Below are 23660 nucleotides of genomic sequence, written 5' to 3' on the forward strand. Positions count from 1 at the left end.
TTCCATTCCCTATATTAAGAACATACAAATTTGCTAGACTAAAGACCACCAAGATCCATCTAGTTCATGTGTGGAACTTCACTGGTAATACATTCTCCGTTACTTTATTAGTATAATGAAGTTTCCTTATCTCGCAACAATTTTCCACTTGTATACTTATGGTTTCACCTAATCAGCTCTGGTGGTCTCTTACACCTACCGAACCACCTCAGTTTAAACAAATATATAATGTTCCATTGTTCAAAATTCAAACTTCCTGTTTTTAATATATAAATAGCTGAAGCTTTCAACTGCTGTAGGTTTTCTATTATCCTAAACATCATTCACGAGAGCCAGATTTATTTCTACTTTCATTCTTGAGCTCCAAGCATAGCTGTTTAGAGATGCCCTCATTTCTGCAACATTAAAACCAACTGGTACAGGTTTGTTCCACTTTACAAACTAAACTGCATCTTCTTTGCCCAGTATTTGGGATGTCAGATAAGGTGTGTGATATTGAAAGCCAATAATTAGAATCCTGATCTCATTATGTTCCTGTGATTAAATTCAAAACTAATCAGCGGAAACACAATACTTCACAGTAATCAGCAACTTAGAATTAATTCTCTTGTGATTTATCACATGCAAATTGCCTCGGCATCTTCATGAACGAAATCATTAGTTCAAATTTCTATTTCAGTGCATTTGTCCAAATGTAACCACAAACAAAAATCTTAAGAAGTAGGTTATTACTGTGTCTCCATGGTGTTAATCACAATGAGTGATTAGCGGAATTTTGTACACTAGCTGTACCCGTTGCAGCTTCGCTTGCAACCAATGGATCCAATATGGAATGTAGATTGACACACAGACAAAAACACAGCAGACATTTCGTTTAGATATTATACTCAGCTGGACACTGTATATGGTATCAAGCGAAAGGCTACTATTTCACACCCACCAATTCCTATGTGAACATTATGTGAAAGAAATCCCTTAAGCAGGCATAGCCTCTATAAATGCAAGCTGTGTCTAACTAGCAGACATTATATCATGTGGTAGGCACAGTAGTCAACAATCAACCCTTCAAGTAGATAAATACTAACAATTCAAAGTTATGATTCTTGTTTTTAAGATTCTAAAGAGACTGATGATATAAACCATGACAAGCTATTTCAAATTGTCCAGAATCGTAGAACAAGAGGACATGGCCTACATTTGAGGGGAGGTAAATTCAAAACTAATCTGTGGAAACATTATTTCAGTAAGTTGCTGGCATATCTATGGAACAGGATCTTTGGAGACGATGGAAGCAGAACGTGTTGATTCTTTCAAACACTAATTTGATAAATTTCCTTCAAAAAATATCATGGGGTACAGTACATGAATAATTTGAGTCATGACATATGGCAAGTGATGTATGCTTGGGAGAAACGGGGAACTTTGGACCTATGGTTCCCAAAGCCTTCCACCACTGGTAAGTTTAACAAAGAGTCTGTTGTAGACCAGTCAATAGAGATCGATTGTCATGATTGGTCAGTATGTCTATTATTATTGTAGCATGCGACTATCAGGATAGTAGAAGACAAACTTGATGTACCTTGATCATTTTTCATCTAGCAATTTCTATCCTCCTGTGTAGACTTCTGCCATTTTATCAATTGACTTTGGAAATTACCGGAACACAAATAAGCAGGCTAAAAATAATGACATTTGTGAGATTAAATAAGATTTTGAAACTTGACCAAGCAGATCCGAATTTAGTTGACGTTTTACATTCAATCGAATGTTAAGTTTATACTGTAGTTACTTGGTCCGTTTTCTTACCATAATGGTTATTTCCCTTCTGCAAACTTTGAGGTCATGTTCGCTGTTAACATACATTCGTTTAAGGGCACATCTTACTCCACTGTGAGTCTTGGCTAAAAAGACTATTGCAAATCCACCTAAACAAATTAAAATACAGCAGTGTTAGCAATACAAAACCATAACTAAAATACATTTAATTTAGACGCACAAGACTTCTTCGTATTACTTTTCTAATTAAAACATATACAATATTACTTTAAGACCTATATTGCCAGTGGGTCTTTTGAGACAGTTGTTATAGTCCAACCTGTGCATTTTCAACACAAGTGGTACCCCTCTGAAAACAATCTGCACATTACCACCAAAACATAGTCAAATATTAGGATAGTTAAATTCAGAAAACGCAAAATCAAAGGGGGACTTTGTAAAAGTGAGGAAGCGATTTAAAAATGCTAGCAGGGCATTTTGAACTTTGATACCTCAATATTATTAAAAATATTGTATTTTTGCTGTCTTGTGTGCATTCCAGTTATTCAACAGATATTGCATTTCTCTCAAGGACCTTGATAGGTGAACTCCGATTGCTTTCTTTCTATCTTTAATCAAAGATAAGTCATTCACATTTTTGGCTCACCAATTAGTACAAATGTCAGCTTTTGTTTCAGCTATTGTAAAAACATTCTTGACTTTGTTTCACCGCATACATTCCTGACTAAAGAGGCACAACAATTGATCAAAAATTAATGCTAATCATGTATAGTGACTTTCACATCAGGAGGATGTCCCAAAGCACTTTATAGGATATACTGTAAAGTGCAGTGTGTGTACATAATATAAAAGGAACGAGAGGGCACTGCTGATGATTCCCAGCCACGCCAGGCTGGCTCATTGGCAGGACATGGAAGAGCAGAATCACTGGAGGCACAGAATTTCCGTGTATCGTTGGATGCATGGAACTATCACTTTGGTTGGGTTACTCTTAAACATAGCAATGAGTTTCTGCATGTGTCAGACAACTGGCTGACAAAAAAAGAAACAAAAGCTCTACATTGCAGCTATTCAAAAATGTTATTCAGACATTTCTAGCCAAACACTCTACAAGAGGCAATGTACATACAGCAAAATAATGGAACTTACGTGCAATAATTAAAACCGATTTACAAACCATTTCAGCTTTGCAACATACAATGGAATGTGTCTTATACCAGCCTGCCATACACAAAGGTTTTCAATATTTAACATCATACTTTGCTAGCAGGAATAATATGCTTTTTAAAAGAAGCAGTACATCTTAGTACGAACATTGTTTCACTGCGAGAACAATTCTCATTGATGTTTGTACAGCATACAATAAAAAACTGGTATCTTTATAGCAACTGTAACTTCAAAATATCTCAAGCATTTCACAGTCAATGCCACGTGGGACACCTTTTTTGTAGGCAAACAGTATCAGTGTAATTAGCATTGCAGGGATGACATTCAAGCCACAAAAAAACTCTAGAAAAATACATCATTTATAACAAAAAAAATCTTACAGTAAGATCTCAAGCTGCAAGAATATAAATGGTAACAAATATGATTAAAGGTGGTTTCACAGCAGACACTTTCATAAAAGGGAAGACCACAAAAGCACACCAATTTGACGACAGTGCCTATTAATGATTTTTGTTAATGCATCCTCATTCCACACTGAGTACTATTTTCCTTTACATTTCAATATTTAGAATCATTCAGTTCTTTCGCCCTCCATCCCCATCACTCAACTACAGTGAGCAACGTAAAAGTGTGGTTCACATCATGTTGCTTCACATGCTGTCTGAGGAAATGGGTCAGATTGTAAGATAGCATACAGTTGCAGTTTGCTTCACTCACCCACAATATACAGCAGGGGTGCCCACCGATTTAAATGTAACATTTCACTTTCATATTTTTGCTCGACAATTGCTAATAGTGGTCATGATACGAGCAGCCATATCTTGAAATCTTAGAAAGTCATTGTGGCATAGGAGACAACAATATACAGCTACAGTATATTTATGAAAACACAAAATACCTGTTTAATTTTCAGGAATACAAGTTCTAGAAAGAAAATCAATTTAATATTTTACCTTTGCTTAATTCTGAGAAAATGCTGTGACTTTGAAACTACATTGACCCCACATTACCACTTTACATGCCATTTAATGTGCTCGCTCACATGATTGAACTCTTTTGATCTCAAGGGCAGGTATCAGATGAAGCTTTTGTTTTAATAAATGCATATTCAAGACACAACATAGAGGAGCACAGCTCAAACAAGATGGATTATGATCAATTTTGATCAGAGAGACTGCAACAGAATAAATGAGTAAAAATTACAATATGAGAAAAGAGCAATCTGATAAGATAAGAGGAAGAAAGACATGCAACAAAACAAAGATAAATTTGTAGGAGAGCATGCACACTCAAGCAACAACATGATCTGTGCCCGCAACAAAATAATCTGAAATGAACAGTGGTCATCATAACAACAACTTGCATTTATATAACGCTCCTCACACAGGGTAACGTCCCAGACGCGCAACAATGGTGAAGCACGACACCAAGCCGGGGGGTGGAGACGGGGTGACTATAGGCACGAACGAATAGGAAGATCTTCAGGCAAGACCAGGCAAGACCAGAAGATGGGTCAAGGCGGAGGGATAGAGAAAAAGTGTTCCTGAGTTTCAAGGCCTCGTGGCTGAAAGCACAACCACCAATGCTGGAACGGAGGGCAACAGGGACATGCAGAAGGCCGGAGCCAGTTGAGCGGAGGCAGCGGGTTGTAGACACTTGTCAATTTAAAACCCCATACTTGCACAGACAACACACCAACAACTAAACTTCCAATATGATCATCTCCATAACTTTGTAAAGTCTTTGAGTTCTTATTTGGGAGAATGAAATTTAATTTGTGGGTAAGCTAGCAGCACCGCAACCTCTGTCTTCCACTATTGGATTATGAACAAACAAAAGTAAGACAGCACAGGTTCAGAGTAAGTTTGGGATAAACATCAGGAAAATCTTTACATGAAGTGCAACCAACAGCTGGAACAAGTTACTCGGAAGAGTGGTAGACCCTAGGACAATGGACTCATTTAAAAGGTAGCTCAATGCTGTCATGGGAAATCTGCAGAGTGGGTACTCTGGAAGGAAGGAATTGAAATAGTCCAAAAGGCCTTCTTCATTCAAACCTCTCTTGGCATCTAGTTATATCTACAAAAGCCCAAAAGTTAAATTGGACCCGTTAGCAAAAAATTAAAATCATATCATTGATGCTTTATAAAGGCCAGATATTGCATATTTTTATATACCACCCACTATCATAAAAATACTGTAAATTGGTTAGCATTTACAAACTGTACCTGGATCAACAAAATAATTTATGAATCAACCTTTAAAATAGTCATTTAGGAACCCAGATTTTAAAAGAAATCAGAAAAGAGGTCATTTGATTTACACCACTGAACATGTGGAATCATATCAGAAACATCTATGTTGATTTGGGAAATAAAATGAAAGGAATTGCAGTACAGAACTATTTGACCCACGAAGCCCATGCTAGGGGTACCTCCTCCTTGTATCATAAAATCTGGAGTTTAATCATTCATTGCAAAATACAGATGCAAGTGGAGTTTGATCCAAATGTCTGCACCATATAATAATACATTTTCTTCAAAATTAGTGCAAAAGATTATCTGGCAATCAATATTTATTTCAGCCTATTTATGCCAAATGACTTGAATCAATTAAAGTTGGGACACAGATCAGAGCAGCAGTTAAAAATGGAGGTCCAGGTCACACAATGGGCAATCGTTTAACTTCTAGGCTTTGTGTTCTGATTTATTTTGTAATACTAGGATAAAAGATCTTAGAGTCTAAGGAAGTCTCAACAAATTTGCTGGTGAACACAGGTCTGCAAGTAACATTCCCGATAATTTGTCACAAGTTGAGAGTCTGAATTGAGCGAAGCTTTCAGGAGTGCCCACTGCAAAATAACAACTTTGCTGCAGGTAGTGCTTTGCAGAGATTGCTGTTAAACTTTAATGCAGTAAAGAGGGAGCTGTGCTCTAGATGTACTCTGTCCTACATAATGCCTGTGATTACTCAGTCAAGGTTAGTCTTCATTCACAAACATTGCTTTCATTTTTTTAAAAATGGTGTGTGTTATTGCAATTGAGGGAAAGAGCAAAGCCCCATGTTAGGACTTTTGAGTCCATTGTTTGAACTGACATTCCAATGTTCAGGGATTATTGCATCTTTGGAGGTGCCATCGATCAGATGGGATGTTAAACTGAGGTCCTATCTGTCTGTTCGGGTGGACATTAAAGATGCTGTGACATTATTCGATAAGAGGAGTTTCTCCCAGTGTCCTAGGCCAACAATCCCCCAAGTAAAATTGGTCAGTCACTACACTCTATAGTAAATTGAATTTTCAAATGTTTTCTTTAGTTCCTAATCATTCATTTTAAAACACGGATGCAACTGGGTTTAAAAAGACTGTACGGTACAATGTGTTACAATATATTATATTCATTCCAAGACATGACAAACAGACCAGCTATTCTGAGTCTTTTCCCATATAAACAGCAAAGGTTTTGATAGCATTGCTTCCCAATCCATTTTTTAGGAAGTTAGCCTGGATGGGTCGAATTTCAAAAGTACCAAATTATTTTTAAAAAATAACTCCTGGGGCATGATAACTTGTAACTTCATCTCCTTGTCATATTGAAGAATTTGCAAATCAAGATAGGAAAAAGAGCATTGGTATTGCATACTATCAAAGGAGTTCACAGAAGACAGGAAGTATCCCTGTCAAATTTCTGACTGTCCAGCAACTGGGGACGTCCTCCTGACATGAAAGGTGCTATACAAATGTAATACTATGTTTTTATTAAATACAGTTGCTTACCAATTAAAGTTGACATGAGAAATATTTGTTTTCCCAATTTTTTTCTTGCTCAATTGGCAACAACAACATGCCTCATCATCCTTGCTAGCCTTCGGTGGCCAGGGATATCGACTTTGACTCAGATTATTTGAATCCCATGAGCAGAAGATAGTTTATTTGCTACCTTCTGCTCGATGGATTCAAATAATTACAATGGCAGTATTGGCATTGTACAGTTGCACACCGAACCGGATTCCCCCCATTGGTCTGGCCAGTCGGGGTTTAAGTGTACAATAAATATACTACATATAAAAGCAGGATTGAGATTGTATTAATAACAAAAGTATAATGTACTTATTACTGAGAAAACCCTTCATATTATGTGAATACTGTCGATGCTCAAACTAGGTTTTAAGTTGCATTTCCTGTTCTGGAATCAATCATTCCTAGATAAGTTCAACTCCAGCAAAAAGGCCCAAGCTTTTAATATCCCCCAAAAAGTACTTTGAAACTTGATCTTGGATACACTATTTAATACGTGAATACGAATCACATTGTTTGATTATTAGTGCAAACGGCAATGACCCCCACAACAACAAATTACATTTGTATAGTGCCTTTCACATCAAAGGGACATTCCAAGGTGCAGAGCTGGTGGTTGGGATCACTAGGGTTTAGATCTGCTTTTTTTGCATTCACATTGGAGAAACACAATTGTTACTGTGCTCCATTCCTGAGCAAATTGAACATATACTAAAATATTCCAATCCTGTATGCGTCAGTGATCATCTTAGAACTCAGATATACTTATGTGGTCAACTTAATAACAAGCATTCCTGCCCCATACTTCACAAATACTTGTACCACAAAAACAAGGAGAACAGGTTGCCCAATGCCCTTAGCTGTTAAATTTTTCTTTAACCCATAGCTATTCGTGGGAGCTCACGTATACTCAATTATACTGCAATGTTAACTGTTCCTTAACACATTAAACATTCTAAATAATTCATTCACATTCAGAATAATACACTCCTCTGCATCTGCTAACCAAGCAATTTTGTTCGACAATCATTTCAAGTTGTGTTAAAAGTGACTATACTTGAGCGCACTGACACCATTACACTACTGTTTATCTTTTCTTTTCTGTGTACATTAGTGAATAAATACTAGAACTGGAGAGCTGGCCAACATGTGTTTTATTTAGCAAACATGCTTTTCACCAACAATGTAAAAGCACACTGCCTATATCTGAATTTTCTTATTTCCAAACGAGACATTCACACAATCTCCAAATCAGATTACCAGTAAAGGGCCAATTTTAACAAATTCTGAACCATTTTGTGACAGGATATATCCAATTGGAGGTGGACTGAGATAACTCGAACCAGTTATTCATTATTGTAAACAGATTGAAGGGAGACTTCATTCCTCTGGGTGCTGGTTTCAAACCCAAACCCCAAGAGGAATGCTAACCCACAAGATCATCTAATTCAGTAGTCTTTTGGAGGTTTCTTTTGAAAAGTTGTACAGAAAATATCACACATACACACACCCCAGAGTATTTATAGTCTGCAAAATACAATGATACAAACAGAATACATTTTTCAGTTAGGAAATTTTAATTTTAAAGCAGCATCTTCTAAAATGAATAGGAATGCAATATTGAACGTACAGTACTAGTTACTGCAATTAGTCTTTTTGAACATGCTATCTGAACATCTTTCATAATATTTAACTTATACTCAAGTACAGAATAAATACTGCAAATGCCCATTTTAAAGAGCTTATCAAGAAAATTATATATCACTCCCATTACATTTTAATGTGTCGTTAACAGAATGATGACCATGTTTTTGCTCAAGTTATTTGGAATCATCTGCCAGAAATATTTCAATTTAGGAGCGCAAGTAAAGAACACATAATTAAAGGTCAGTGCAATCTTCAGTCGTCTGCCACCGCACAAATTAAACAAAAATGTTTCCTTTACTATGTGAATAGATTTAACTTTCACAGTGACAGATACTGTTGATCAAAAGATAGATCAAAATGAAACTGAGCATAACTGAGCATTTTTCTAATGGGTATGTCAAAACAATTTACTGTTGACCTTGAATTGTGACCCTTTCGTAACTGAATCAAGTGAGCAATGATACCTTCACGTGCAAAAAAAAAATACCCAGAACACATCGTTACTGATGGGTGCCAGTGGAATTTAAGAAATTCTTTAGAAGAATTCTGGAATATCAACTTCTACTGACAATGCTGGATGGAATAGGAGACTCTGAGCTGACTAAACAAAACATGCTGGAACGCTCATTGATGGATTGCTGTTTCACCCATTAAATCTTTTGCTGTGTTATCCAACTGCTTCCTTAGATTACAAAAATAGCACTTTAGATTTTCATATCTACACTCCCCTTCTCCCCCACATCTGCGCCATGACTGACACTGCCTATCACCATCTCTGCAATATTGCCAGACTCCGCCACTGCCTCACCCCTCAGGCTGCCAAAACCCTCACCCATGCATTCGGCTTGATTATGGAAACTCCCTCCTCATTTGCCTTTCCAACGTTTCCCTACACAAGCTGCAGATCATCCAAAACTCTGCACCTCGTGTACTCTCATGCACCAGGCTCCGTGATCCCATCACTCCTGCCCTCGCCCAACTCCACTGGCACCCCGTCCTCAAGAGGATCGAATTTAAGATCCACGTCCTCACTTTCAAGGCCATCCATGACCTTGGCCCCTCCTACCTCTCTGACCTGCTGACTCCCTACTAACCTGCCCTCTCTTTCCGTTCAGGGGGCTCCGGCCTGCTCCATGTCTCCCGCCCGACCCGCCCTACCATCGATGGCCGGGCTTTCAGCCTCTCTGCCCCCACACTCTGGAACTCCATCCCTCAGTCCCTTTGCCTCGATTCCTCCCTTGCCTCCTTTAAGGCCAGTCTCAAGACCCTCCTCTTCGATTGTGCCTTCAGTCACCCTCCCACCTCTCTGCCTTCCCTCACCCCATCTCACCCCTCCCCATGTTCAGGTCCTGACCCCTGACTGTCCAGCGCCTTGGGACGTCCTCCCAACGTGAAAGGCGCTCCATAAATGTAATTTTGTTGTTATTGTTCACACTGGCAATTTGGATTCAAATGCAATTATCAATCACAATACCTGCCAATATAGGTATAACAGTGTACATGCGACTATTATTAGGGCTGATAGTGTGTCTTTGGAACAAGAATGCAATTTAATTAATCTCCACCAGTAATTTTACTAAGTCATTTGCAGTATTTCAACTCTTTTAGGAGTGCTGAGTACTGGGAAAGAACAATTTATGCATTACTAGTCTCAAATGATACCATGATACGCAGAAATGATTTGCATCATCGTATTATGCGTTTTAAAACAAAGGAAGTTTACCAGCACAGAAAGGATTGCCTAACGGTTCTGTACATTCTTATACGAAGACACTTCCCCATTGACAGCGAGACCTACATGTGAAAAGACCAATTACTCCTTCCAACTTTGCTGAACGATCAAGTGTTTTTGCCAAAATGGTCTGACGGTTGTGAAACCAACAGTTAATGAAAGACGTTGGCAGTGAAAGACAGGAAAATACTAATTTTCGGTACGTATAGCAATAAGTCTCCCGCTTTGCCACTTTGGATATAAAATTCAATGAACAGTAATTGATGTGCGAGCACCCAACAATAGTTAGAATGATAGGGCACAGAAACAGGCCATTCAACCCTTGTCCGTGCCAGTGTTTATGATCCACAAGAGCCTCCACCCATCCTACGATCATCTACTCCATTTTCCCTGATGCAGACATCAAGTTTTATGTATAAAAAAGAATTCTGTTTTGTTTCACTTTGGGACAAGGAGACTTCAAGGAGTCCTGGAGGTGGGAGGGAGGGAGCGAGGGCGGGGGGTGGGCGAGGGCGGGGGAGGGCAGGGGGTGGGGGGGGGGAGGGCAGGGGTGGGGGGGGGAGGGCAGGGGGTGGGGGGGGCGAGGCGGGGGTGGGCGGGGGGGCGAGGGCGGGGGTGGGGGGGCGAGGGCGGGGCAGGGGGTGGGGGGGCGAGGGCAGGGGGTGGGGGGGCGAGGGCAGGGGGTGGGGGGGGGGGGGGGGGGGGCGAGGGCAGGGGGTGGGGGGGCGAGGGGGGGGGGGGGGGGGGGGGGGCGGGGCAGGGGGGGGGGGGGCGAGGGCAGGGGGGGGGGCGAGGGCAGGGGTGGGGGGGGCGAGGGCAGGGGGTGGAGGGGGGCGAGGGCAGGGGGTGGGGGGGCGAGGAGGGGGGCGAGGGCAAGGGGTGGGGGGGGCGAGGAGGGGGGCGAGGGCAGGGGGTGGGGGGGCGAGGGCAGGGGGTGGGGGGGGGAGAAGCGAGGGCAGGGGGGGGCGAGGGCAGGGGGTGTGGGGGGGAGAAGCGAGGGCAGGGGGTGGGGGGGGGGAGAAGCGAGGGCAGGGGGGGGCGAGGGCAGGGGGTGTGGGGGGAGAAGCGAGGGCAGGGGGTGGGGGGGGAGCGAGGGCAGGGGGGGGGGGAGGGCAGGGGGTGGGGGGAGGGCAGGGGGGGGGGGGGAGGCAGGGGTGGGGGGGAGAAGCGAGGGCGGGGGTGGGGGGGGAGGGAGGGTGGGGGGGGGGGAGGGCAGGGGGTGGGGGAGAAGCGAGGGCGGTGGGGGAGAAGGGGGCAGGGTGGGGGGGGGGCGGGGGGGGGGGGGGGGGGGGGGGGGGGAGGGAGGGCAGGGGGTGGGAGCGAGGGCAGGGGGAGGGGGGGTAAGGGAGGGAGGAGATGGCCGAGGCTGCAGTCGGAGCGCTTCTCGGGTCAGGTTAGACTTTGCGCCTCCAGTCCCCGTGTCAGTCGCTCCCTGGAACCATCTGGAAGCCCCGGGAACATTCCAGCCGGTGCCTCGCGCAGCCGCCCTCAACCGCCAACCGCGCGCCGCCACCGCCCCCGTACCTTCCGCTATGAGCTCCTCCACCGTGACCTGGTACCGGCCCACAGTGTACACCTTCCCCTGAAAGGAGCCGCCGCCGCCGCCTCCGCCGCCCGAGCTCCCGCCGAGGCCGCCCGCGCCGGCCGCCGCCGAGCCTTCCCTCCGGGCGTCGAAAAACTTCTTCATCGCCTTTCCTTCCCTTCAGCTCCTCGCCGTCCGGGTCGGCATCGGCGGCTGGTCCTCGGGCGGGTGGGTGAGTCGCCCGTCTCTCCCCGCACAGCGAGAGGCGCGGACCTTCCTCCTCCACCTGCCGCCGGGCGGTGAGCGGTCACTGCGGGCCGGAAGCGGAAATCTAACACGTACACATGGCCCGAGGCAACTGTCACTGTGCGGCGCTGTCACTGGGACACTGGGGCTCCAGCGCTGAGACTGGGACTCCAGCGCTGACACTGGGGCTCCAGCACTGTCACTGGGGCTCCAGCGCTGTCACTGGGACTCCAGCGCTGACACTGGGGCTCCAGCGCTGTCACTGGGGCTCCAGCGCTGTCACTGGGACTCCAGCGCTGACACTGGGTCACTGGGGCTCCAGCGCTGTCACTGGGACTCCAGCGCTGACACTGGGTCACTGGGGCTCCAGCGCTGACACTGGGGCTCCAGCGCTGACACTGGGTCACTGGGGCTCCAGCGCTGACACTGGGTCACTGGGGCTCCAGCGCTGACACTGGGTCACTCGGGCTTCAGTGCTGATACTGGATCACTGGGGCTCCAGTGCAGCTACTGGATCACTGGGACTTCAGCGCTGACACTGGGTCACTGGGGCTCCAGCACTGACACTGTGTGACTGAGGCTTCAGCAATGACACTGTGTGACTGAGGCTCCAGCACTGACACTGTGTGACTGGGGCTCCAGCACTGTAACTGTGACTGGGGCTCCAGCACTGTCACTGTGTGACTTGGGCTCCAGCACTGACACTGTGTGACTGGGGCTCCAGCGCTGACACTGGGTCACTGGGGCTCCAGCACTGACACTGTGTGACTGAGGCTTCAGCAATGACACTGTGTGACTGAGGCTCCAGCACTGACACTGTGTGACAAGGGCTCGCTCCAGCAATGTCACTGGGGCTCCAGCACTGTCACTCTTGGGGCTCCAGCGCTGTCACTGGGGCTCCAGCACTGTCACTGTGTGACTGGGGCTCCAGCACTGTAACTGTGACTGGGGCTCCAGCACTGTCACTGTGTGACTGGGGCTCCAGCACTGTCACTGTGTGACTGGGGCTCCAGCACTGTCACTGTGTGACTTGGGCTCCAGCGCTGTCACTGTGTGACTTGGGCTCGCTCCAGCAATGTCACTGGGGCTCCAGCACTGTCACTCTTGGGGCTCCAGCACTGTCGCTGTGTGACTGGGGCTCCAACACTGTCGCAGTCTGTTGTGTTTCCAAAGCCAATGCTCGCTGCAATTGGGACTCCAACACGGTCACTGTTGCGTCTCCAGTGTTTCCATAGCTCGTACTCATTGGGTAACTCAGACACCAATGATGCCACTACTGCTCGCTGCTGTGTTTCCACAGCTATTAGTCACTCCAACTGGGGCTCCATTTCCCAATTAGTCTTTCTTACATGTCACCTGGCAATCGAGCTTGCAATCTGCAGCTGCTTTTTAATATTGTTAGCAATGTGATCCTCCATATAATTCATAAATAAGAAAGACCAAGCCAGGATAGTTAAGTACCTTGGCACACCCTCCTGATATGAAAGGTGCTACATAAATGTAAATTTGTATTGCAAATAATGTGAATAGAGGGGCGGAGGAGACAGATTCCTGTGAAACTTTACTAATCAGTGCCTGCCATGACCTCTTGACAAACAACAATTTTCCCCTGAAAAACACAAATATTAAATGCTTGAAAACACATCAGAAAAATCATAGTTTCCACCTTTTATTAACAATAGAGCAAAAGGAAATGATCGATCAGATCTTGTTACAGTGTCAACAGTCATGCTGTAAAAAAATTGCAACAGATTTGTTTTTAAAGCAAACAGTAAAACCATGTCATCTTGAGTTCATGTTGGTCTATTGTAAATACTGCAACCAAGTGTTATACTGCAATATCTTGATGACCTTCTTGGCATCTTAAATTTGTATTGCTTGATGTTGCATTGAGTCACATGTTGTATGGAGTTGAGATTTTGGTGGTTATGATTTACGTAGTGTAGTTATGTAGTGTTGAGATTAAAAAAAATCATTTTTGCATCTGATGGAGTGGGGCTGAATTTGAAACATCTCAAAGTGCTTTGCAAAATATTGTCAAGTATAGTGACTGTGCATTTGTAGTCAAACACGGCCAGCAAATGGCACATAGCAAGGCACCACAATGAGCTTTTAAGTGAATTTATCTGGAGAATCCTAGGCCACATCATCGGGAGAAACTCTTTCTTTCTTTGAATAATGTAATGGAATTTAAGATCTGCCTGATTGAATAGCATTTGTTCAACCCAGTGACACTGATGTAAATCAAATTTTGACTGTCTGTGATCTGTGAAAAACAATGCTCTCAGAGCATTACATCAGATCAATGATCCCAATACACAGTTTCCAGTCCTCAATCTCCCTTGTTTTAACCCTGTATAGGTCTGTATGCAAAGCAGGACTATTAATCATGATAAAATTCATCCTTGCAGTTTTACGAAGGTTAAATCAAGATGCTGATTAAAATTTTGCTGATATTTTTTCCCTAGCGCCTTATCATGTCGTTGAAACATCTCAAAGCGCTTCGCAGAATATAAAGTACATGTTTTGTGGGCAAAATGTGGCAGCCAATTACACAGCAGTGTCCCACAAACAGTCGTGGATTGAGTAACCAAATTATTTTTTAAAAATCTTTTGAAGGGATTATTACCCCTGGAAAGCGATCCACCAATTGGCTAAGAACCAGGTTCATACTCACCGCTTGGCAAACAGGCGTGTGGAGTAAGGAAACTTGCTTACGGTTTCGCCTTTCCGGAAATCAAACCTGAGTCCTCTTGCTTGCGAGGCAAGTGCTCTGACCAACAAGCTACAGAACTCCACAATATTCATACGATAAGAACTTGCTGAATTTCTGAATTCCAGTTAAAAGCTTTCAAAACTCCCTTGGTAATAAACACTTCCAAGATTCACAACATTCAATTTTATTTCAACCAAATGTGTTCATGGTGAACTCATTTCATTTACACGTATTACGCCCATATAAAACTGCTGGCCTGAAGCCAATTAGTCATTAGCTCCGAAACTCATGGATGATTTAGGAGTATCACTGCACTGAAAAATTCCACAGATCTGTTGAACCTCATGGAGAGACGCTCTTAGCTGAATACATTACTGTACAAAGTTTAGAAACATCAAGCCAAATTCCATTTACAATTTTCCCAGCCCTTACTACTTAAATGGTAAACCTTAGTTTAAAAACAGTTTGATGGTGTCTTATGACCATGTTTACTAACAATAAATTGTAACAAAAATGTGAACTTGATATGAGCACATTGATACTAGATTCTTTAGTGCTGGATTTTACAAAGAGGAGTTGAACTTGGGCAGATTTACTCTCCTGATATGAAGAAGGCTTTGGATAGAATTTCCGCTGCTTCTAGATTTATCATCAGTTTGTGCAGTATTTTGAACAGTGTGTTTGTTACTATTTGAATTCATAAAGAAGCAGCTTATTCAATTATTAAAGGATAGGCTAGTTATTATTCTCCAGCTCAATGCTCACAATTTTTTATCACTGCTGGTGATGGAGACAGTGGACCTGTGTTTACTTTACACAAGAAAAGCATTGTAACACTGTCAGACAATGAGCACACATTTTAAGCAATTCATGCTTTTAGTATTTAAACAACTTAAATATTAGTGTCAGCTGAGTGTCTGACACATGCAGAAACCTGTCATTATGCTTGAGTATTTCCAAACCCAAATAATGGAAATTTCCATTTATCTGGAATGGAGTGTGTACTCCCTCCATGGGAGACCTGTCTAAGTCCTGGGGAGTCAGGTTGGCTGATCCATCGTTACATCTAGGGCCTGTAAAATTGGGTGCAATGTGACTATTACCACAACAAATTTGTTCTCTCAATGGCACTCGTTAGACCTTGGTTTGTCACTCATACCCTACCCCTTCCACATTGGCATCACCACCCTTCTCTCAAACACAGTCACAGGATGTGGTTAGTATCCTCCTATGCTGTTCAATATGGAATGATTCATCTAATTGTGAGATCATCTATGGATGGCAGTATTTCTTCACCATAATATTTAGTAACTTATTCTTTTTTTGTAATGTTCCAAAATAATTTCAATGTACATTTATACTCAGCAAATAGTAATCATATTTTCCTGTTTCTTGGGTTTGACTGAATGTCGTTTCATATCCATAGCTGACAAGTATTTTTGGCGTACATTTCCTTTTTCATTTCAATCCATTATTGTGGACTATTCTCTCTTATATCTTCATTCAAATGATTTACAACCTCCAACATTTCTTCTATGCAAAACAGCTTTTAAGGTTATGTCTTTGTTGAACAGAGTTAATACAAAAAATGAGCCCAGAGCTGTTTAAAACAGACAAGTCACAATAAAAATGCATGATGCTTATAGAGTGCCTTCAATGAGAATACAAGACATCTAAATGAAAACCATCTAAATGAATTACTTAAAAAGAGCAAGAAATACAATGTATGTAGCATTATTGAAACTCCCAACCTCTGGACGCAACTATAAATCATTTAATGTTGTTGTTTCCTTTGGATTAATTATGTTGGAGAAGTGCATTTTACATCTAAAAATAGAAGACATTATTAAACTGATTGAATAATATAAGCAAAAAGTGAAATATAGCACTAAATCAGTGAAGATTTTAATGTGATTATATTATACTTGACAATATGTTGATACTGAACGTACTGGATTTGACTCGAGACTTTTATTGCAGTTTTAACAGTTGTCACTAAGAGGCACTGTTGATCACTAAAATACCTCTGAATGCCAGATCAGTTTTCTCAGTCACAAATATCAACATTAAGATTAGAATTCACCTAAAACAAACTTTAAAAGCCTTATTACAAACTCCCCAAAACAGTTTTATAGAAATATTTATCAACACATATCTCTTCAACACATATCTCTTCACAGTAAAATCTTGTGAAGCACGTAGAGACATGTCAACAATGTGATAAGGCTCTATATGAAATGCAAGGGCACAGTACAGTTTGCCTGGTTTTAGGTAGATGTTAAAGATTCCACGATACTATTCAAAGAAAGGATTAGAATTTCTCCCAGTTTTCTGACCAATCATCCTCCAGTTGAGTTTGATTGCTTTATTTTCCTTATATATGAAAGCTTCTGTTCTATTCCTAGATAGGTTTCATAATAAACTATGGCATCAAAGCATTGCTCAATGGGAAAAAAATACCACACGTCTGCTAGTTTCTGCTCATCTGAAAAATCCAGTTAATCCAAAACTTAGCCATCCGCATACTCACCCGCATTAAACTCCATACACCCATCATACCAGTTCTAGCCAGGCTCCACTAGCTCCCTATCACCGAACGGATTGATTTCAAGATCCTAACACTCGTCTACAAATCCCTTCATGCCCTGGCACCTCCCTAGCTCTCCGACCTGCTTATTCCCCAATCCACTACCTCAGCTCGACTTGCTCCAGCCTCCATCTTATCACCAGTCCCCTCTGTTCAAACATTGGTGGCCACGCTTTCAGCCACTATGCCCCGAAGCTCTGGAACATTCTTCCTCTATCCCTCTATCTTGTCCCCTCCTGCCCCATCTTCAGTTCGCGCCAGAAGACCTTCCTCTTCGACTGTGCCTATGGTCACCTCCCCCCGGCTCAGAGTTGTGCTCCACCACTGTCAAGCTCTCTGGGATGATACTCTGCATGAAGGGCACTTTATAAATGCAAGTTGTTTTTATTGCTCCTATTTTCGCTCCGGCAGGCCGAAACCTTGGGCAAGTTTCATTACTCAGGCATGTTATCCACATGCCTGATAATAATCCCTCAAGAAAAATTAAAAAAAATAAAATTGGTCACTTCAATCCACGACTGTTTGTGGGACACTGCTGTGTGCAATTGGCTGCCACATTTCGCCCACAAATATAGTCAATCCATTACATTCTGTGAAGTGCTTTGAGACATCTAGAAGACATGAAAAGCGCTACATCAAATGCAAGCATTATTATTTTTATTTATTATTATTTTAAGCACCTTAAAATGGGAACAACAACTTTAAATAAAAGCATTTAAGCACCTTCAGCATCAAGGGATACTGAGATACAGCTGCTCTTGCTAACAATCATTAGTGATGGTTTGCAGTTGGAGGAACACTGTTCAATTTGGTCAGTGCTGGATGACCTGGGTTCTCGAAGATAGAAGATAAGAGCACATGTATCTATTAGATGCTGAACCATTGGATGGAAATGTGTGAAGAAGCTATAGCATTTCTAGTTCAGTTACTTTTTCTTTGCTTGATCAAATGGTGATTATAATCTCATTTTATTTACCTTGTATTTCATGTGTAGGCATTTACAGTCCTGATAACTCGACCCTTGTTTAACTTGCCACTACCACTTCAGTTATGTTTCTGTCAACATCCTTGCCAACATTTATTTATGTATTGTACCTATGTCAAACTCACCACTCTGGATAACTCGTCACTGAGACAGTTTCCCTTGGAATGACAAATTATCAGTTTGCTGTACTTCAAAGATTATTTTGGGGGCTCTGTACTGAGTTAACTAATCCAAACTGGATTACTGCAACTGGGTAGATCTTGGTTGGAGGAAAAAGGGATTAGGCAGTCCTGATCTCTATCCAGTGGAACCTGCTGGAATGCACTCAAACCACTTTGGCTGAGGAGATCTCTGATACCAGATCCTCTGCCAACACACTGTCCCAGCTCACACACACACACACACACATAAAGAATGGCCATTTGGCTGAGATCTTGGGAGGTGTTCCCCTGCCCTGGACTATGGCAATGAGGCAAACCCCCTTTAAAGAAGGGAAGAGAAAAAAGAGGTTTTGTTACAGAGATCAGGAAAATGAGATTAGGAGAGAGAGAGAGATCAAAAATGGAGCTTTTCCAAAGAGGGCAGGAAATGCAAAGGTAAGACAAATGATACTGTACTCAACGAGTGGCAACAGGTGGGGTGTTACCAAACTGGTCTGGTTGCTGCCCTCGAGGAAACTCCTCCCTTTGCAAAGAGTATGCATTCAAACAGGTAAATGCACAGGTCCACCCATTCGATCCTGGTGCATTGGACGATTGGAGGGGACACGTAGCTGATTCGGAAGGATTTATTTGCTTCTAAACCGAGGATGGCAGCCAAGTGTGTGGTGAGTTAAATAGATCATGTTAATATTGCTTGGTGTGTCAGAAAATATTTGTGTTTCACCTTTTTTGGGGGGAGGAATTCAACTGTCTCTGGACTCACTCACTCACTCACTCACTAAACGTCTCAATGTTGTGGAGTGTAGATGGGAGGTGTAAATGGGATCAAAGATAACCAGGTAGAAGCTGTGGAGTTCATGGTTAGGGGAGCCAGGTATGATTTGAGAAGCTGGTGCTGGTTTACACTGATTTCCTGGATGGAAATTCACTGATCTTGACACACCCAGCTGACTAAGACTGGAAAAAAAAACCTGCTGTACTTTGCAAAACTTTACACACATACATTCACTGGCACGTTTTGTGTCAAGGTTTGGCAGAACAAGTGGGAGGGAGTGTGTAATAAAGATTTTTTTTGCTGCTTAAAGATGTCTTGGTGATGTCTGCAGATTGGGGAAAAAAAGGCGGAAAATAATTTTTGACCTAATGAATTTTGGTACATGTCAATTAATAACAGCCATGAGAATTTTTTTAAAACCAGGTTATGATACTAATGCTTCGTAATATTGCCACTCCTGGTGCTACTTGTCCTGGTGGATGTTAAATATCCCACTGCGCTCTTCGAAAGGACAAGGGAATTTCTTCATTGACCTGGCCAACAATCTCCCAAATAAAAAAAATTGGCCATTCGTTTCACAGCTGTTTGTGGGACATTGCTGTGTCCAGGTCTACCACATTCACCTACAATATACAGTCATTAATCACTGCACTTTACAATACTGTTTATCCTGTGAAGCGGTGTCCTCTCAATGTGAAGTGGAGCTATATATCAAATGTAAGGATTGTTTTTTTATATGCGTAGATGAAAATAAATAATGACCAAATTTTAGAAAGTAGATTTGCCCTATGCTGCATTGGGAATTTAGCCCAGATGTGGCAGACTTTGTGCAGACTTTCTGAATAGGTTCAGATCAGAAGGCAGAAGATAGAGAAAGGAACCAATCAACATTTATAATTTATATTGTTATAAGCACTATCTCATCTTACTTCCAAGAGAAATCCTCAGGAGAAATACTCTCTGATCCCCAAAGATAATCAAGCAAATTCCCAGTATATCTACCCATCATGTGGTCACTTATTCCTGCCCATTTAAACATTACAGGATCTATCCTATAACTCAGAGTAATACATCATTTTGATTTATACTTTTGTCTGTTCCAAATCCAGATCCCAAATATCATATGGTCTTAATCTTCATGTCATTGCTTAATAATCTTTGCATTTCAGTTATCTTCCAGTTGAAGATCATACCATTTTTAAATTCAGTCCATATTTGAAATCCTGTTTTCCACATGTCTTTAAAAAATATAGAAAATCAACTTTTAAATTTAAGAATTTTCCAAAATTTTGCATGATCTTAAATCTTAAATCTTAATTTCAAAAGCCAATTGAATATATACTTGAAAAGGAAAAAAATTGCAAAGCTATGGGTAAAGAGTGGGGGAGTGGGACTAATTGGATAGCTCTTTCAAAGAACCAGCACAGACACGATGGGCCGAATTGCCTGCTTCTGTAAGATTCTATTGTATGATATATATGATTAAGACAGTGGTCTTAAGGCTAAACTCAGTTACACCTCTTAGCTTTTCTGTTTTTTTTCTGGGATTTTAAGCATGTAAAATTTTTAAGACAAAAATAATGTCACTTCAGTTCTGATTTAGATTTAGAGGTGCATTACCTTCCAAAATAAATGATTATATGGGAGATCAACAGGGAGTTTTTCAGATATTCGGGGAAATGGATCCAGTGATTTCTCTCTTATTAAAATGTACTTTAAACATTACAGGAGGTTATGGTAAACCCAACACAACAAAAAAAAGGTCTGCTTTCAGTGATTTTTGTATTTTAAAGGGTAAAGGACATTTAATAAAAAACATTCTCATAAGAAATCTTTCTGCTCAAAGTACTCAAGTACTCATAAAGAAAATTAAGAGAAATTCTCATTTTCTACATTATTTGTAACCTGCCGTCCACATTCTGTAGCTGCTCCAGTGATATTTGTGACAAGAAAGTACTACTGAAGGTGTCGAAGTGGTATTTTTCAATTAAAGCAGGAATATGAATTAATTAAATTTCAGGAATGTGAGTCTCAACATCTGTGAATCACAGATCCTAAAAATAGTCTGACTTTTCAATTATTACAAGTATGCAATGTGTAGAAAATGCTGTTCTTCAACTTACATTGCAGTACGAATTTACATTTATGTATTGCCTTTCACGGCAGGAGGAAATCTCAAGGCACTTAAAAACGTTTCATATTTCAAAGTTTTCTTTTCAGAAGCTGGAGTGATTTATCAAGCTTTGTAACTACTGTACTTTATTTTTCTCTCTACAGGCGAGAAGCACAATCAAACCTTTCCCCGGTTTCAATAGTGAAGATGACGCCGACACTCTTCACAGTGCCATGAAAGGATTAGGTAACCAAAGGTCTTACATTTCCTATTACCATTGTATGATGGAATGATCGCTACAAATAGAAAATACTGTATATATTTTCAGTTTATAAAGGTAAACGTATCAAGTCCTTTATAATAATAACAATAAAAATCCTTGCATTTGATATAGCGCCTTATCACGTCGTCGAGATGTCTCCAAGAGCTTCATTTTTTCTTGGGGGGGGGGGGCAAAACGTAGCAGCCAATTGCGCACAGCAGTGCCCCACAAATAGTTGTGAATTGAGTCACCCAATTCTTTTTGGAGGGATTATTATCCCCAGAATGCGATCATCCAATTGACTAACAACCGGTTCCTATTTACTGCTCGGTAAATAGAGGTGTGTGGAATAAGGAAAGTTGCCTAAGATTTTGCCCCTCCCAGGTCCTCTTTCCTCACAAGTCAGGTTCCCACCCAGAGATCTTAAATTAAAAGCCAGCTAATTCATAAAACAGGTGGATTGCACATTTGTTCATCGGGATAAACTCTGAAGAGAGTTTTGCAAGGATTATTTTTTATATTTGGTAAATTCAGATTACACCAGATTAGGACTTCATTTGTGCTCAGGTAAGCAACACAATGGATAACACCCGAGGCTTTCTCTAACACAGCTACAAATCTTACGGATTTACCCTCACGATCTTCTAGCAGGTAAAAGCACCACCTATTTAGCACTGTGTCATACAGTTCAGAAGGGCAGAAATTTAATAAATTCAAATGGTTGTTGCAAATACTGCAAAGATATTTTCTCCCAGTCAGGCCTCTGGTACATAGCAGTATGTAAAACAGATGAGGAGTGTTCCTGTTCACAGCAGTAAAAATGCTAAATAGACACCGCCTCAGTTCCCCGTGATCAAATTATAATTCTGTAAAGAAGCTCCTTTGACCCAGCTTGTCATGCCAGCAAGAGTTAAATGTAAAGAAGAAAGAACAGTTAAAATTGCCTCTGTAGTTTTTAAGAGTGTGTGATGTGGACAAACTAGCTTTTAGATTAATTTTCCTGAATCTTCAAATGAAGGGTTTGATCTCAGCAGCAGCTGTGTTTGTGCCTCATCTCATAGATGTTTTGTTTATATGTAAATACTGTATGTAGTTGGTGAGACAAAATTAACTATTACCTCTTTTGTTTGGACAAGATTCACATATACCTGAGCCTCAACAGCTCTTGGTAACAAACTGAATTTGCATGGATTGAATCATCCAAACTCTGTTAAGACCATGAAAGCACCAACTAAGCCTAAAGTACTTATCTTTAGTATTTTTTTCCAATTTTCTATTCACCTCATTTAAAATATCTCATTCCCTGGTTATTTCGCCCACAAAATATGCAGCCAATTCATTTTACAGTATATTCTGTGAAGCACTTTGAGACATCTCAAATATGTGATGAGGCACTATATCAAATGCAAGGATTATTATTATTATTTCTCTGGATGATATCTGTGGTATAACTTTATCAAGCCACCACAAGGTGCATGTGACAACATGCCAACTTTCACTTGCTGCTCAGCAAAAGCATTCAATTCTTAAAACGAAGTGTAAATATTGGCCAAGACTAAGAGTTAAACTATAATCTTACAATAAAGAATCGAAACTCTGGTCTTCCAATAAGATTCCAATGTACTATTGGCATAAGCTGTTCACCCACTCAATACCAACTTTAATGAAATGCTGCAAATACTTGTTCTTATTTCTTCAGGAACTGATGAAGATGACATTATCAACATTTTGACAAGTCGCAACAATGCTCAGCGACAGCATATCATCAAAGCGTATTCGGAGAATTTTGGGAAGGTAATAAATATTTCTTAATATTTAATACGTACATAGTTACATAGAACCTTAGCAAAGAAACACAACATTGAGCCCAGCTAATCTGTGCCAGGGCTTTATCATCGTATGAGCTTCCACGCTCCTTAATCCCCTCTTCCATTCCCCGCCAAGTTTCTTCTTAATTATGTTGATGCTGTCTACCACAACCATAGTTTTCGGCAGTTAGTTTCACATTTTCTCCACCATTTGTGTAAAAAATAAAGTTATTTCTAAACTCTGTTTAGATCTGCCCTGGCAATGCTATACATATGTGCCCTTGTTTTGGAAACAGCCTATTAAGGTTTTGTTAATACTACACATTTGGGGAAAAATAGCTGACATTTTGGGGAACAATATTACTGA

General features: G+C 41.4%; 2 protein-coding genes across 8 annotated transcripts in view; one reads left to right on the plus strand and one right to left on the minus strand.

Annotated features, from left to right (window-relative positions):
• The window catches only part of LOC103185865 (progestin and adipoQ receptor family member 3), a 50173-nt gene extending 42847 nt beyond the window's left edge, over positions 1–7326 (plus strand). For both annotated transcript variants that reach the window (XM_042336702.1, XM_042336703.1), the window contains exon 8: positions 4331–7326. In XM_042336702.1, coding sequence (XP_042192636.1) covers positions 4331–4490 — 160 coding nt within the window. In that variant the 3' untranslated portion in view covers positions 4491–7326. The remainder of the gene's footprint in view (positions 1–4330) is intronic.
• Positions 1–11940, minus strand: part of LOC103185864 (AP2-associated protein kinase 1-like) — a 37121-nt gene extending 25181 nt beyond the window's left edge. For 3 of the 6 annotated variants that reach the window (XM_042336698.1, XM_042336697.1, XM_042336696.1), the window contains exons 1-2: positions 11643–11940; positions 1807–1925 (exon numbers count right to left, since the gene is read on the minus strand). In XM_042336698.1, coding sequence (XP_042192632.1) covers positions 1807–1925; positions 11643–11805 — 282 coding nt within the window. In that variant the 5' untranslated portion in view covers positions 11806–11940. The remainder of the gene's footprint in view (positions 1–1806; positions 1926–11642) is intronic. The other 3 variants (XM_042336699.1, XM_042336700.1, XM_042336701.1) reach the window with 3 other exon arrangements.
• Between the last annotated feature and the right edge of the window lie 11720 nt (positions 11941–23660).

The sequence above is a fragment of the Callorhinchus milii genome, unplaced genomic scaffold (assembly GCF_018977255.1).
Source record: "Callorhinchus milii isolate IMCB2004 unplaced genomic scaffold, IMCB_Cmil_1.0 Scaffold7, whole genome shotgun sequence".
Lineage (NCBI taxonomy): Eukaryota > Metazoa > Chordata > Chondrichthyes > Chimaeriformes > Callorhinchidae > Callorhinchus > Callorhinchus milii.